General features: G+C 44.3%; 2 protein-coding genes across 2 annotated transcripts; one reads left to right on the plus strand and one right to left on the minus strand.

Annotated features, from left to right (window-relative positions):
* Positions 1-2,242: 2,242 nt before the first annotated feature.
* fam78bb (family with sequence similarity 78 member Bb) lies at positions 2,243-9,722 on the minus strand. Its single transcript, XM_085398291.1, has 2 exons — positions 8,286-9,722; positions 2,243-5,296 (listed from the first exon to the last, which is right to left on the minus strand). The coding sequence occupies exons 1-2, from the start codon at positions 8,549-8,551 to the stop codon at positions 4,774-4,776; spliced, it is 789 nt and encodes a 262-aa protein (XP_085254417.1). The 5' UTR covers positions 8,552-9,722; the 3' UTR covers positions 2,243-4,773.
* A 1,357-nt stretch (positions 9,723-11,079) lies between these two features.
* On the plus strand, positions 11,080-15,186 carry rex1bd (required for excision 1-B domain containing). Its single transcript, XM_085399210.1, has 5 exons — positions 11,080-11,209; positions 12,032-12,114; positions 12,265-12,469; positions 14,542-14,630; positions 14,808-15,186. The coding sequence occupies exons 1-5, from the start codon at positions 11,207-11,209 to the stop codon at positions 14,878-14,880; spliced, it is 453 nt and encodes a 150-aa protein (XP_085255336.1). The 5' UTR covers positions 11,080-11,206; the 3' UTR covers positions 14,881-15,186.
* The last annotated feature ends 17 nt before the right edge of the window (positions 15,187-15,203 follow it).

The raw sequence follows: 15,203 nt of genomic DNA on the forward strand, positions 1-15,203 counted from the left end.
AGTGACTGAAACAGAAGATGGCACCAATGCATCTACAAGGATGCCAGCTGCGGTTAAACGGCAAAGATGAAGCAGTCTCAGGTATGGTAGCCGTGTCCAAATTCAGGGGCCGCATCCTTTGGAGACTGCATTTGTAGGCCGATTACATCACAGCGACGCAATGAAGGCTGTCCAAATTCGACAACAATGACAAATGCGTCCTCCCTTTTCCCCAGATTTAAAGGATGGGTCGGGTATATCCTTCATGGCCCAACCTATCTAGGGATGGATATCGTTTAGGTTTTATCCGATACCGGTGCCAAACTGGTACTTTTGAAACGGTGCCGGTGCTTAAACAGTGCTCGAACCAGTGCTTAAAGAATGGAGAACACAAACTTTGTCCAAAAACCTCTCATGTTCAGCTGTTTTTTTGTAAAAAGATAACAATGTTAGCCTTTTCTGCAGCTATAGGGGATTTATGGTATCACTCTTGGCTGGAAGCAGTGCTTAAACAATGGAAAAAACACAAACTTTGTCCAAAAACCTCTCATGTTTAGCTGTTTTCCACTTTTTCTTTGGTCATTTTGGCCAGGGTGAAGGGAGCATCTGCCATCAAACAAGAAGACAGCCACATGTAGCTATGATGATGTTTGCTAGTTCACCTTACATGCATTAATGTAATAACGTGGTTAGCCTACTCAACGTAAATTACACACGAACAACATTAAGCTACTCGCCCAGCGAAGAACGGCTGCTGCTGCCATCATCATCCGTCATCATTTCTGCTACACTGGCAGGGCTAGGGGCCAGGACTCTATTCTTCGGGTTTTTGGGGGATGTTGCTAACTCCGGGTCCGATAACAGGCACCACACCCGCAGTAGATGTGTGAGGGCTTGCAGCAAGCTATCAAATACAGCTTTTAAAAAGAACGCTATGCGTCGCCAGGTGTTTCATCAGATTCGAGGTGTTACCTCGTTTGCACAGTATCACCTTAAAGCACTTGTTGCAGGCTGCTGAGTTTGCATCTTTTGCTGTGAAGTACAGCCAGACTTTTGACCGCTTCACCTTGGGCATTTTTAATCTGTAGCTCTGCTCTAAAAGAACATACGTATCTGGGCTCGCCTACTATCCTTGGTAAGGTAAAATTATTGGCTAGAATCCAAAGTGTATGACATCTCAGGAAAAAAAAGCACCGAAATGTGCGCTGCTTTTCGGTCTGGTTACTACAGTTTATGTCAGAACTGGTGCCATAATGGCACCGGATACTGGTACCCATCCCTAAACCTATCCCAGAATTCTATCCAGCCAATTCCAGTTTCTAACAATGACGGCAGCGACTTAATTTTAATATTAGTCTTTCCTGGTCACAAAATAAACTTTTAAGATATTTTATGGCGAGGATGTAGCTGTGTAAACTTCAAATATCTGCTCAATTTATCAAGACATCACATATTTGCAAAAGTGCTCTGACATTTTCAGAGACGTCTGCTACCCACCAGCTCAATAGATGACCGGGAGGTGAAGGCTCACTAGAGCGTCCGATGGATGCAAGATCTGATTAGTCGACTAATCGCACAAATAATCGGTGACTATCAAAATAATCGTTTGTGGCAGCCCTACTTGCTATTGAAAATTGACCCTAAGCTTCATGTTCCCAAATCTTAGTCGGGCTGGAAGTGATTCCCTTATGAAGCATTCAATTTTTCTTTGTCTAGCAAAGATGTGCTCTACACATGTGAACAGCACTAATAAAAAGTCAGAGAGGTTGACAGTGACCACTGATTGCTCGGTAGGAGTTATTGCTTTTTAGAAACTAGAGCAGCTTTTTTCTAACGCAGTTAAAAAGATAAATGCTTTAAGATCCTGACTGATAATTGACCAAATAAAAATCAATTTGTGTTCAATAAGATGTGAAACTATGATCAGAAGTTATAAACCCATCTGGAAAAGAGCTGAAAGGTTGTTTTCCCAGTAGATTTTTATACAAGTATCTTATAATCACTAAAGTCGCCTCCTGCTGGTGGTTACAGAGAACGCAGCTACAGAGCCAGCTCGTCCATCTTTTACCTACAGTCTGTGAATGTACCATGGGGACATTGCAGCCTCTTATACCCATGTAAAAATGTTACACTGTACCTGGGCTGTGGAGCGACAAAGAGGACTAAGTTCACACTTTATTTTTGGCATTTGTTTTAATGAGTTTAAAAACACTGCATGCAAAAGCCAGACAGTCTGAGAGAAAGGACTGTACGTCCTCCACATTAAAACACTGTAAAACACCGTCAGCCTGTCGCTTTCAGACAATCTAACGTCGACCGGCAGGACAAGTAGGAATAACAAGTCAGATTCACACGAAGGGCCGTGCAGCACTCTGCTCCGAGCCCACAGGCACGGCTGTTAACTGTAAAAGACACTTGAGGCCCGGATGCACTTTGACGGCAGACTGTGTGACCCTCACGGTGAAGTAAAAATGTATTTTTAATTAACACGTTATTTTAATCGGGGCATGTGGGGGGGGGGAAGTTCCCCACTATAAAAGCATCAGTTCTCTGCGCAAAGTTTCAGTCCAATAACGATCACCTTCTAAGTTGTCCCATCGGAAGTGCTGCTCGTGATTGTCGGCTTGGCCTCACAAACTGCCCCTGCGTCATAGCTACAATAATCAGGGTGTTAAACTATCTCTTTGTCCACATCGCTGTGCGGTTAGTGTGTGTTAGGTTTTGCAGTAAGCCGGCAGAACAGTCCTTCCTGGTGATCCTGGCTCTGTTGTTGTTCTATATGAGGTGTGTGTGTGTGTATGTGAAGGCTTGTTCGGTTCGCACCAAGAGTAATGAGCAGCATCAGCAAGATAATGTGGTTACATCATCCATCTCTCTTCATCTCTGTCTCATCTGGACCAGTTCAGCAGAAGCCTTTTTTTTTTCAGTCCCACTGAGGCCGGATGAGCAGATCTACAGCAAATGCACCGCCTGGAAAATCATCAGAAGCAGCGTAGAGGTTTCTGGTTTGGGGCACTGTTTCACCTCCTTCTAAGGTGCACGGAGGAGAGGAAAAAGCCTGAAGAGATCAAACCTCCTGCAGCACCGACAGTATACAGAGTAACTGTAAGGCTAGACAAGCGCATTTGTGGCTCGCAGCATTCATCGGGGTCATCATAAAACATATTACAGATTAAATGATGCAGATGTGAAATAGAAAGAAATACAAAACGCACAATCTCAGCCAAGTGTGTGATGTTTTACGACCACGATGAAGGCTACGAGCCAAAACACAACAGCCTAACAGTGAACTACGCTGAAGCTGTGAGCTCGTAGGAAAACAGCACATACTGGCTTTCATTTTCAGCCGCGAACCTTCTGACACACACATCACGACAGACCACCAGAGACGCTGCGAAGCAAACACTTCCTCTCACACCGTCACGTGTTTGGATATTTTGCTAACTGCTGAATGGACAATTTTTGAATGGACGAAACTTTTTTCGTCACCCTGAAGATGAACAGTCATACATTTTTTCTAGATGTAAAAAATGCTGTTTGAAGACAAAGAAAAAACCCTGTAACCCTCAGATGAGTGAGATTTAACAGGCGTTAGTTTGATATCCCAAATCTGGATGAGCAAGTACGTTGACGACAGCTGAAACGTTGCTGCGCTTCAGCAGATCACCTTCTAACTGCAGGGCTGCACGCTGCCAGGGTTAACTCAGAAGAAACTATGTTTTGGTGTGATCTCAGTCTTACATGAGTGGAACTTGGCATCAGTACGTTCCTCAAATGATAAAACCATGTTTGACTGTAGCAGGCTGTCATCAACACAGGCATCTCTGGCTTTTCAAAAGGCAGGGAGGGAGAAGCTCTGCAGCTCGGACGAACTGGCCACGTGCGATTGCAGGAGGGGGAAATAGTCCTGCTGCAGGGCTTCAGTCATGTCTGTGTGTATGTGACTGAAACCAAAGTGTTATTTCTGCTTTTCCTCTGATATGTCAAAAACAAGGTAGCTCTGTGTTTGCATGTGACAATCTTTGAAACACAAAGAAAAGAAATGACCCTACAATGTTTCGGCTTTACAAACGAGGCCTTGTGTGTGTGTGTGAGAGTGTGTGAGGCAGTCCGGTGTGACACAGCAGCACGCCTGGGCCCGACCCCGGGCTCCATTATAGAAAGCACACAAGCACAAACAGATACACGCGTTTGCACGCTCACGTCATCCCGGTGAGATTCTACTTGTCTGCGTCCACGATGAAGAAGGAACCCCACAGCGACGGCGTCCTCGCTGGACGTGAACGCAACGCAAACTCTAACAACTTTCCTCGCTTAAACTCTTACACAGCACTTAAGCGTACAGAACAGAGCAGGCCACGAGTATGCTGTCTTTAAGGCCGCGAAAACCTTTGTCAATTGTATTTAAGCTCCATCACTTCTTCCAGGGCCTGAGTAGCTACAGCACAGGTATCAGTTACATCCCAGCGCAGATGTTCAAGCTTCAGACGAGTCTTCCCTCTGTTGTGCAGGGCCGGAGTGCATGCCTGCACACCCGGCGGCCCAACGGCACCAGAAGCAGGGACTAACAAACTTTCTAATCATCAAAGGCAGCGGTGGGGAATTAAGGCGGTTGTCCCCTCAAGATTCAAAGCACTGCAACTCTGATGAGGTCATCAGCACGTAATGCAATTCTCAGCCTGCTTATAAATATCATTTTTGTCTGCTTTTGCGTCTCATCTGATTATCCTGTTAGCAGAATTGGCCTGATATGATATGATGTCCAGAAACGGCCAATCAGATGCACGTGGTGTTCTACTTGGGCGGTATGACAACAACCGGAGGGCCTCTCCTCGGCCTCCACATCAGAACCTGGGCATCGTTGGCGTTGGGCCTCCCCATGGCGTTAAGAGGGATGGGCTCCATTCGAGTCAGCACCCGCGGCTGGTCCTGGTGCACCCGGCCCACCAGCCTGGCCCTGGAACCCAGAGGCAGGGACGGGTCCACTGCGATGTCAACCCTCATCCTCCACTTGATGGTGTGGAGCAGGATCTTTTCCCTGGATGTGGTGTTGAGCGCCACCAGCCAGGTGGTGAAACTCTGGTCTCTTTTGATGTTCGTCAGTAAAGGCGTGTTAGATTCGCTGACCGGCACAGCCCAGGTAACGCTGGGGTAAAAATTGTCATTCATGCTGACGATGAAGCGGGACGGCTTGGACGTGGGGCCGACTATGGTGACTGTCTCTGTCGTGTTTCCGTACCAAGGGTAGCTCACGCCATCTGAGTCGCTGATGGCCCGGACCAGGCCTTCACGGAGCTGAGGCAGCTCCCAGCTGGACCTGGAGGAAGACAGAGAACCAAGAGATCTCTGGGTAACTCCAACATTCATTCAAAAGATGTTTCATAGATTTTAACTGACGTTCAAACTTATTAAAAACACAAGTTAAGCCACTGTTGCTGTGTATGACGTGTATAAACATGGCACCAAATCCACCGATGAAAGTAGTCCCCAAAAAGCGCATTTGATCCCTGTTAGCTGCCCCTTAATGGACTCCAGGAACACGTGTAACGTGTCTGTTAGTTTGCTAATGATACCAGCATGACTAGATCCAGTTGTGGTGCTGTGGCGACTGTTTTTCCTACACTGAAAAAAGAAAATGTTGGATTTACTTAATTCAACAGTGAGGACACTGGTTGAACATAGATGTTTTGCTTTGGCAGCAACTTAAACAACAACAACAAGTTAAATCAACACAAGTTATTCATATTCAATACACCTGTGTAGTTTGTGTTTATAAAATGTGATTAAAACATGTTTAGATGAAGTAATTTCAGCTCTTGAAATATTTTTATCCTTCACAATTTTCTCACTTTATTCCAACACTATTCAATAACTTTTTATCCCAATACTATTTGGTTACTTTAAAAACTACACGTTATCTTCATATTACATAATGTACAACAAAGTTTAGAGTCTGGTTAACAGATTTATAACAACTTCCATCCATCCTCTTCACCAGTCTATTGCAGGGCTAACATGGAGAGAATTCTTTTAACCAATTAACGTAACCCCAATAACTGCATGACTTAACTGTGGGAGGAAATAGAGTCCCCACAGAGAATTCACTGCATACTACACTGAAAAAAATGAAATTGGGTGGTTGTTACATTTACAAAATTGTAACGTGTAATTTGATACAATCTAGTAAGAATGGTTAGTTGCCTGGACTCAAGAAATGCACAAGATCACACAAGATTTCAAACTGCAGGAAAATCACTGGAGTTTTAAAAGGCAGACAACTACACACACCACATGTATGCTATCACTATTTATTGCGGTTTAAGCTGTCAAGGACAAAAACGTATGGAAAATTCTGCATCAAGCCTTGAAATCATAGCTTTTCCTACTTTTGTTAAGCCTCGGTTGACATCTTGGTGGCGTGGTGGTTAGTGCTGTTGCCTCACAGTAAGAGCATGGGTTCACTGGTTCAAATCCACAACCTGGCTAGTTTACAGTGAGTTCCATCTGAGTACTCTGGCTTCCTCCCACAGTTAAAAGTCATGCGGTTATTAGAGTTAGGTTAATTGGTGATTCCAAATTACCGTAAAGTGTGAATTTGAGAGAAAATAGTTGTTTGTCTGTATGTGACAGACTGGTGAGCTATCCAGGGTGTACCCTGCCTCTTACCGTATCACTTCTGGGTTATGCCCCAGCCCCCCCTGCAGCCTGGATAAAGATAGGAGGATGGTAGTGGTTGTAAATTCATTCAATTTTTATGTTAACCAGACTCTAGACTTTGTTGAACATTATGAAATATGAAGACAAATTTTATTATTTAAGTGACCAAGTAGTATTGGGGTAAAAGTTATTGAATAGTGTTGGAATAAAGTGACAAAACTGCGAAGGATTAAAATATTCCAAGAGCTCAACTTAGTTCATTTAAACAAGTTTCACTCACATTTTATCAACACAAACTGCACAGGCTTATTGAATATGAATACATTGTGTTGATTTAACTCAGTTGTTTCTGCCAAAGCAATTGTGTGCAACCACTGTTCACTTAAGGAATTCCAACAGGCTCTTTTTTTTTTTTTCAGTTTAGCTGGATTCGAACCCAGGACCTTCTTGCTGTGAGACAACGGCGCTAACCACCACACCACCAATCAAGACTTGACAGCTTAAACCACAATAAATAGCAATAACATACACGTGGTGTGTGTATGGTTGTTTGCCTCTTATAACTCCAGCGATTTTCCTGTGGTTTGAAATCTTGTGTCATCTTGTGAATTTCGTGAGTCCAGGCAACTAACCACTCTTATTAGATTTGATCAGGTCATCTGAACAAGAACAAATTAAGTTGTTGAATTTCATGCAGATCCTACATAATTTAATTATGTTCACCATAGGGACATGAAATTATTTTGTTCAAATTACAAGTTAGACTTTTGTAAATGTAACAACCACCCAATTTGCTTTTTTTGAGTGTATTTGGAGATATTTGTTGTTTTTGCTTTGCTTGTTTTTTGATTGGCTGCGGATTATTTTATATATATTTTTTTATATTTCTACCAAGCTTTTAGTTATGTGATACTGTATTTCATTAAGCCGTTTTGCTTTTTAAAATCTATTTTATTACAGGAAGTTTCTCTTTGTTGGGCCAAATTGTCTAAAAAAAGAAAGAAAGAAAGAAAGAAAGAAAGAAAGAAAGAAAGAAAGAAAGAAAGAAAGAAAGAAAGAAAGAAAGAAAGAAAGAAAAGCTATGATGGTTCAGTGTGCCAGTGGATTATCATCATCATCCCTTTGTTGTAATCAACAGCTTTGTCATCTGGAGGCCCCCTACCATCTATTTACCATGCCATGTGACCAATCCGATGACAACCTAAACCCCATCCTCTCACCCGTGCATGCACCACCCACACCCCTGCACCCAGTAGGATTAAACACCCCCTCGCATATGCCCTCCAGACATAACGCGTTTGTGTGTGTGTGAGGTGTGGGTGTGGGGGAGGACATGTCTCCGTGGGCACAATTTGAGTGTGAGAGCAGCAACTGTTGTTTAGCTCCTCTAATAGCAGCTTTTCTATTTAGGTGCCAGAGTCACAGGAACAGAATCTGTCGGTGGGCGTTTGAATGAAGGAGGCTGACGAGCTCCGTTAACCTGCTGCGTGCACAAATGCTCCCCGAGCGCGTGCAGCTCGGGCACGAACGCGTTATAGTTATTAGAGTGCACGGAGGCGCGCCGTCACGCACGCGCTCCCGTTTTCCTGCATCTGAAATCCTGTCACGCGCGTGTAACTGGGACTCAGGTGACAGAGGTGTGAACTCACATGCCGACGTCTCCGTAGGTGTTGTAAAATTCCATATGGGTGCACGCCTGGATCCAGCCCACCACCCAGGTCTCGTTGCGCGGGACTGGAGGCATCACAATCCGCGCAGACGCTTTGAAATAGGGCGTCTTGTACCGAAGCACTATGGGCGAGCTCTCCTCGATGACCGTGGGGCAGTGGTCTATGGTGGCGGACAGGTCGCACACCACGATGCTCTCTCGTTTGATGCGTGACTTGTTACAGGCGATGCTCTGGATGCAACCCATGGCTGTGCGGGTGGAGGTGGCGGTCAGCGGCGGCTAAGTGAGCCTGACAGGCACAGCTGGCCGGGACTCCACCGACACCGCGAGGCTGTGCATCCGATGAGATTATAAGGCAAAGGTGGGTGCTACCACGCTGCAGGCCCGGGAGGGTACCCGGTAACGCAGACACCCGCCCTGCTGATGTGCGAGCACATCTGCCCGCTGCTCTGGGGCTGACCCTGCGCGCTGACCTCCGGAGGATCTGAAGCAGAAACAAGGGAGCAGATAAATCGAGTGTCACGTGAATTTTAGATGCAGGGATGATTGCATCCTCTCCTCTAAACCCCAGCGGTCAGTTTCTCCCGGAGGATGCGATCCATCCGCGCTCCTGCTGCAGTCCCTGCCCGTAACCTTTGATCCTCGCCTTTCTGCCCCGAGCTGTCATGTCACAACAGGCGTCGGGGGACCGGCGGACGCTGGGACACCGGCAGGGGGACCCGAGGATCGGGCGGCGGTGTTTGGCGGTGCTGAACCGTGCATGAGATGCTGCTGCTGGTGCTGCTGGTGCTGCTGCCGGTAACCTGAGCGAGGTCGTTAGGGTCCGTCATGCCTGGCCACTCGACCGGAGGGAAGCCCGGTGGAACAAGCCGGGAGTCCGAGCATCAGCGGTGGGGTAACCAGCCTCCTCCCAGCCACCACCCGGAGGGCAATTCCCGATCAAAGCCTCTAGACCCCGGGCATCAAATCCTCGCAGTGCAGAGCGAAAGAGCGCCGAAGGATCAAAATAAGAAAAATAAGAGAAACGGTGTCATAGTAACCGCGCCGCGTGCACCGCGTCGTCCTCCGCTGAAGAAGGCTGCGTGGCTGTGCGTCGCTGTTCAGCCTGCGCGGTGCTGAAGATGCTCAGCCGACCAATGAGCGGCGGAGGGAGACCGCACGGGAGCAGCTCTGCGACCTCTCCCCCCAAAAATACCAAACCCCACAAACACGGAGTCCACGCACGTGCCACTCTGCTCAATTTTTTAGGAGTGACTCCGCCCTGGCAAAGCACCTTCCCGGGGGATTTGTGCCGAAGAACGGCACCTTTAACAGGAAGGGTCGTTTAATTGGTTTGAGAACATCAGGCTTTTCAAAATAAAACTGCCACAGTTTCGGCAAAACGACATCACCTCACGGTGCTCCGGGGTCTGCAGCCTTCCCCTACCTCCACCTCGGCAGGCGGAGGTTTCAGATAAAGTGTTTTACTGGCCTTGCTCACCTTACAGCTACCCAGAAATTACACTACTACTTTACATATAAGTATATATATCTATACACACACAGAATACGTTGTTCCTTTTGCTTTACGTCTTTTAACATTACAGATTTTTTTGTTTATAATAATAAAACATACATGGGACATTTCCATTTATTAATAAACAACTAGTCATAATAATATCAGATGTGGTGCCACAAAAATATATCTCATTTATTGGAGATAAAGAAGCTACTTGTGAATATAAAATGCTGCAAATTGTGCTGTAGATGGAGAAGTGGGTCGATTTAAGTTGATAAAGATGGCTGAATGCAGGATGATGGCTTCTGAAAACAGCTTAAACAAGATGCAGATTCTTATTTATATGCAGTGCTGTGAAAAAAGTATTTGCCCCTTCTTGATTTATTAGTTTACAAATTTCAGACCTACCTGCCCTGTGTGAAAAAACATTACCAGCTTCAGGTAATAACTGCTTGTGCCACCATTGATGTCAGTAGTAACTGACATCAAACATTTAACTGGTATTGGATGCCATTTTTGCCCAGTGTCTTTCTTATTGTTGAGTCATGACCTCTGACCTTAAAAGAGCCAGACGAGGCCTGCAGGTCTTCAGATGTTGTTTTGGTTCTTCTGTGACCGCCTGGGTGAATTTTGGTGGGCTGGCCACTCCTGGGAAGGTTCAGCACTGTCTGCAGTTTCTCCATGTGTGAATAATGGATCTCACTGTGGTTCATTGGAGTCCCAGAGCCTCAGAAATGTCTCTGTAATCCTTTCCAGACTGATAGGCGTCAGTGACTTTGTTTCTCAGCTGTTTGTTTAGATCTTTTAGCCTGCTTCACGTTGTTAGACAGCTTCTATTTAGCGATTTCTTGATTCAACAGGTCTGACAATAATCAGGCCTCGGTGTGACAGTGTAATTAAACTTCGCTTTCCAAAAACGTAGTTAATTACAGTTAATTTAGAAAGGGGCAATTACTTTTTTACTGTATATATCAGGTTGACACCGAATGTTTATAAGATGGCGAAGTTCTATAATTCCAGTACTGTACAGTACAGTGCGAACTTACTAAATTTTGTGAAGAAATTGTATCTGCGTTTGGACATGTGTAATTAGTTGTTTTATCTATTTATTTCTTTTGTTTGTTTTCTTTCTGGTGTGTAATTGACCTCCTGCTTTGTTTATGTGCGTCTTCACTTTTATGTGAGGAGGGGTTCAATAAAAAGAAAGAAAGAAAGTCTCTTTTGTGCAACCGACGAGTTCAAGTGCTTTTATTTTGGAAAGCAGCCATTTACAACCGCATGTTCTTCATTTCCGGGTCAGGTTGCTGATTCACATACAGGAGGAAAGCGGCGTGTTGGGCTTATAAAGTGTAAACATGGTGCCATTATAAAAAGCGGAGAGTCATCCCGGGTGTGTTACAGCCATGGTGAGTTTCTTATTTCACAGTTTAACTTCGCAAAAGCCCAACTTTAAAGCTAACACATGTGCTAAGCTAACCAAGCTAATGGTAATTTGGGAACCTCCAGCTAGTGATGCTGAAGCATTCACGCTGCTGAGTCAGTGAAGCAGGACTTTTTCTGTTTAGTTCGCTCCTGTAGAAACCATTAACAGAAAAAAACAGCAACATGACTTCATTCTAAACTGGGTCAGTAATCTTGATCTTTTTTTTCACGTTACATATTAATGAGTATTTAAAACAGCCAAGATATTAGTTAAAATTCAAGCTTTCCATCAGTGTTTGTGAGAAAAACTAAACTTTTGTTATTTGGTATTTATACCATGTTGAGTGGTCACGATTTAATATGTTAGTTACACGAATGTTACCCCTATGAGCAAGCACTTGGTGACAGTGGGAAGGAGAGAACCCCTTTTAACAGGAAGAAACCTCCGGCAGAACCAGGCTCAGGAAGGGGTGGCCATCTGCCATGACCGGACAGGACAGAAGACAAGTTATAGAAGAGAGCCAGACATTAATAATAAATAATGAGTCAATGCAAAGACGTGTATAAATACACAGTAAGTGAAGAAGAAACACTCAGTGCATCATGGGAATCCCCCAGCAGGCTACACCTATTGCTGCATAACTACGGAAGGATTCTGGGTCACCTGATATGTTGCAATGAGAAAGTGTAGCTTCAGATTTGTAATCCAGTCTGAGTTCAGTGTGAGTAAAAATACATCCAGTGAGTGTCCTGCGACCTGATGTTTTAATATATTTTCATTTTGGTGACCTGTCTCGTTTCTCCAGGTGCCTTCAGACTTTAAAGCCCTGATCCAGAGATTTTATCATCTTCAGTCCGAGCGGGTCGAAACCTACCGGCTCTTTGAAGAGTACGTTTGAATCTCATGATAATGCTGTTAAACACACACAGTCCTGTCTCTAGTGATTACATCATGTACACAAACAAGAGGAATCTGTATTAAATGACTAATTGCCCCCCCTTCCTGTTGTTTTTGTGATGGCTGCTGAATGTTTTCCAGGGGACACGAAGCCTACTTGAGGACAGGGCCCCATTATGACTTTGACCACTACAGGCAGCTGGTCCATGAGATAACGCAGGCGTTCTGCGGCATCTCTAAGGAAGTGCTGGAGATCAAGGGCAGGCTGCACGACGAGTTTGACAGACCAGACCTCTCCGAGCACATTGAGAAATTGCAGAACAAAGAGAAGGAGAAACTTGAACTGGTATGTAAGCACTTTCTGCATGGGTCACTTTTTAGACTGAGGCAAAGTCGAGGGGAATCTAAAATATAATATACGTCTGTGTGGTGATGAGAGATTTCCTTAACGGGCCTTTGGCAAGAAACTATGGATGCCAGTAAACATGATCACAGTAAAGGCAACAAGGCTGTGTTATTCTCTTTGTCAGAAAGCAGCACGTTCCACTCACTTCTGACCATTTGTTAAACATAAATATGTATCCTACTTTAGCGAGCCGCCGACAGCATGCCTTATAGTACCTGCTCTGAACACAAAGACACACACGTTGTTCGCACTCGTTCAGAACATCTAAAACGGTTTGTGCTAGAAAGCAAAACTATAAATATATAGATTAAAGAAGATTATAAATGACTGACCAGAAAAGTTGAACAGTTGTCAAAGAGGAATTTGTGTTGTTTAATAATGTGGTGTTAAACCGTACCTGACAGATAATGTTTCAGAACTTTTTCCAAAACTGGATGCAATTCTACTGATTCACCACAAGGAGGCAGAGTTTTTGCTTTAAACGAAAATCATTTCTTAATCGTTCTTCAGCTGAAAGCAGATTTCCCCACCATCATTGTTGAGTGTCAGAAATCATTTGTAGAGCAGCAGTTTGTTATAAATCCTCCAGTTTACATCACCGATGGAGTAAAGCTGTGAGAAAAGCTTCTGGAGGGATATGTTTGAGATTTCATATTTGAGACCTGGATCTTTTGAGGTTGATTTATCATCATTTTTTTCCCCTGTCCACCTCTCACACACATACACTCTCGATGCTAAGAGTTGATTTGAAAAGGAGGAATGATCGGGTCACTGGTGTTTCTCAAGACTTGCTGTGAAGATGCGGAGATGGTCACCACACGGTGGTGCCAGCAGTCGGCCTGTGGACTCATATTTCCATCACCGTCAAAACTGGACACACCTTTTTGACTTACTTTGTATTAAAATTGTATTAAAAGTAAACAGAATCATCTGCTAGGAGTTAAATTGCTTCAAAAAAGGCACAGCACCACAAACACAAGTCTAGTTTGCTGGGATGAAATCCAGCAGTGAGCTGCCATCCGTCAGCCTCCACCGGTCATTCAAAGTGACCAGCCTGTAAGCTTTAGTATCACTTTAAATCAACACACTGTTTAAAGATATATGTGGTGATTTTTTTCTTTTTTAGTGTGAAGGGGAAAATTAGCTACAGAAACCAAAAACCTTTCTTTAAAGCAGAATGGAAACATGATTACTGCACAAGCAAGTCCTTCATCCCGAGGTAAAATGCCCAGCACAAAACCCCCTCCATAATAATGTTACCATGGTGATTTAAGTTAGGGGAGTGGCCGTTTTGATTGACAGCTGTGCAGATGCAGCCTGCTGTAGCTGGAAGCTTCACCTCCACCAGTTTGAACTACTGTAACGAACCTCTTGACCTTTTTTAAATCTTTATTATTATTAAAAATGTTGACGTCTAGGCTGGATGTTTGGTTATTAAATGATCGTTTTGTTATACCACTATAAATCATAAGAACTGTGCTTCCTTACCAGCTTACAGCAAAATAAATACCATGATGTGACCTATAACGAAGGAGAAAAGGCTAACTTAATTTTGAATGACACCATACTTAAAATCACTTGCAGAATAATTTTCTCTCCTTTCCTGTGTAATACCTGAAGTCATGCACTATTAAAGTTATTTAAACACTATAGATCTGTGTTTCCTTATTCTAGTGTGCCTACCTGCAGGTATTTGTAGATAAATATAATTTTACTGTCATTTCAAATGTGAAACATTGAAGTTCCTTTTAATTACGGGCAGTATTACAGAGTGTTGGACAAATTTGACCACCTCAGTGCTTCCCACATTTTCACAGACTTCGGTACATCTGGTGTTCAGAGATGTTGCTTTGTTCTTTTGTATAAAGGTTTACATTCCTCTATAATTCAGCTCCCTTTCTTCCAGTAATGTTATAAAGCTCCCATTATCTCCGGGTTAATCATCCGCCTTTCCTCCATTCTCTGCTGATGAGTGGTTTGCATAAATCTTATCTGATGTGCCCTCTCAACAGACGGCTAAGCTGCAGCTGGCCAAGCAGCAGGCCCAGGATCAGCCGGAGGACCAGAGCTGTCAAGAACAGATTCAGGAGATCAAGCATAAGTAAGAGCTGCCATTACAGCCCCTCAGTTTACTGTGCTCGCTTCCCATCAGCTCGCTGCTGAGAGGCTCAGTTCTTCTTCTAATTGATCCGATAATCTTTGTAACTGTTCCATATCAAACCAGCACAAATAAAAGTGTGTGTGTGTGTGTGTGTGTGTGTGTTGCTTCGTTGCCCAGGATCATCCAGAACAAAGAGGCTCTGAGTGAGATCATGCAGGACTTCAAGTATGACTCAGAGGAGTGCGACTGACAGCTCGCTCCCAGGAGGTAGCCTCTGTCTCGGACACTATGAGCTGCACTTATCGATCCCCTCCCCCTCCACCCGGCTCCACCCAGCTCGCCGCTGCAGTCTTATTCCTCCCGGAGGGCCTTTAACATCCATCCTGCGTGAGTGTTTGTCTGCAGGCATGCGTTTGTGTTACTTCAGGGCTCAAAGAAAGAACTCTGCTGGCGCTGTAATGAAATGTGTATATAAAATATTCAGAAGGTGTGATCGGTTTGGAGACGCTCTCTTTGTTTGGATTGTATTTTTAAATAAAGATGCTTTACAAGACAAGTTTTGCTCTTAACTAA

The sequence above is a fragment of the Rhamphochromis longiceps genome, linkage group LG23 (assembly GCF_057381845.1).
Source record: "Rhamphochromis longiceps isolate RC_006_pf linkage group LG23, R_longiceps_female_GT1.1, whole genome shotgun sequence".
Lineage (NCBI taxonomy): Eukaryota > Metazoa > Chordata > Actinopteri > Cichliformes > Cichlidae > Rhamphochromis > Rhamphochromis longiceps.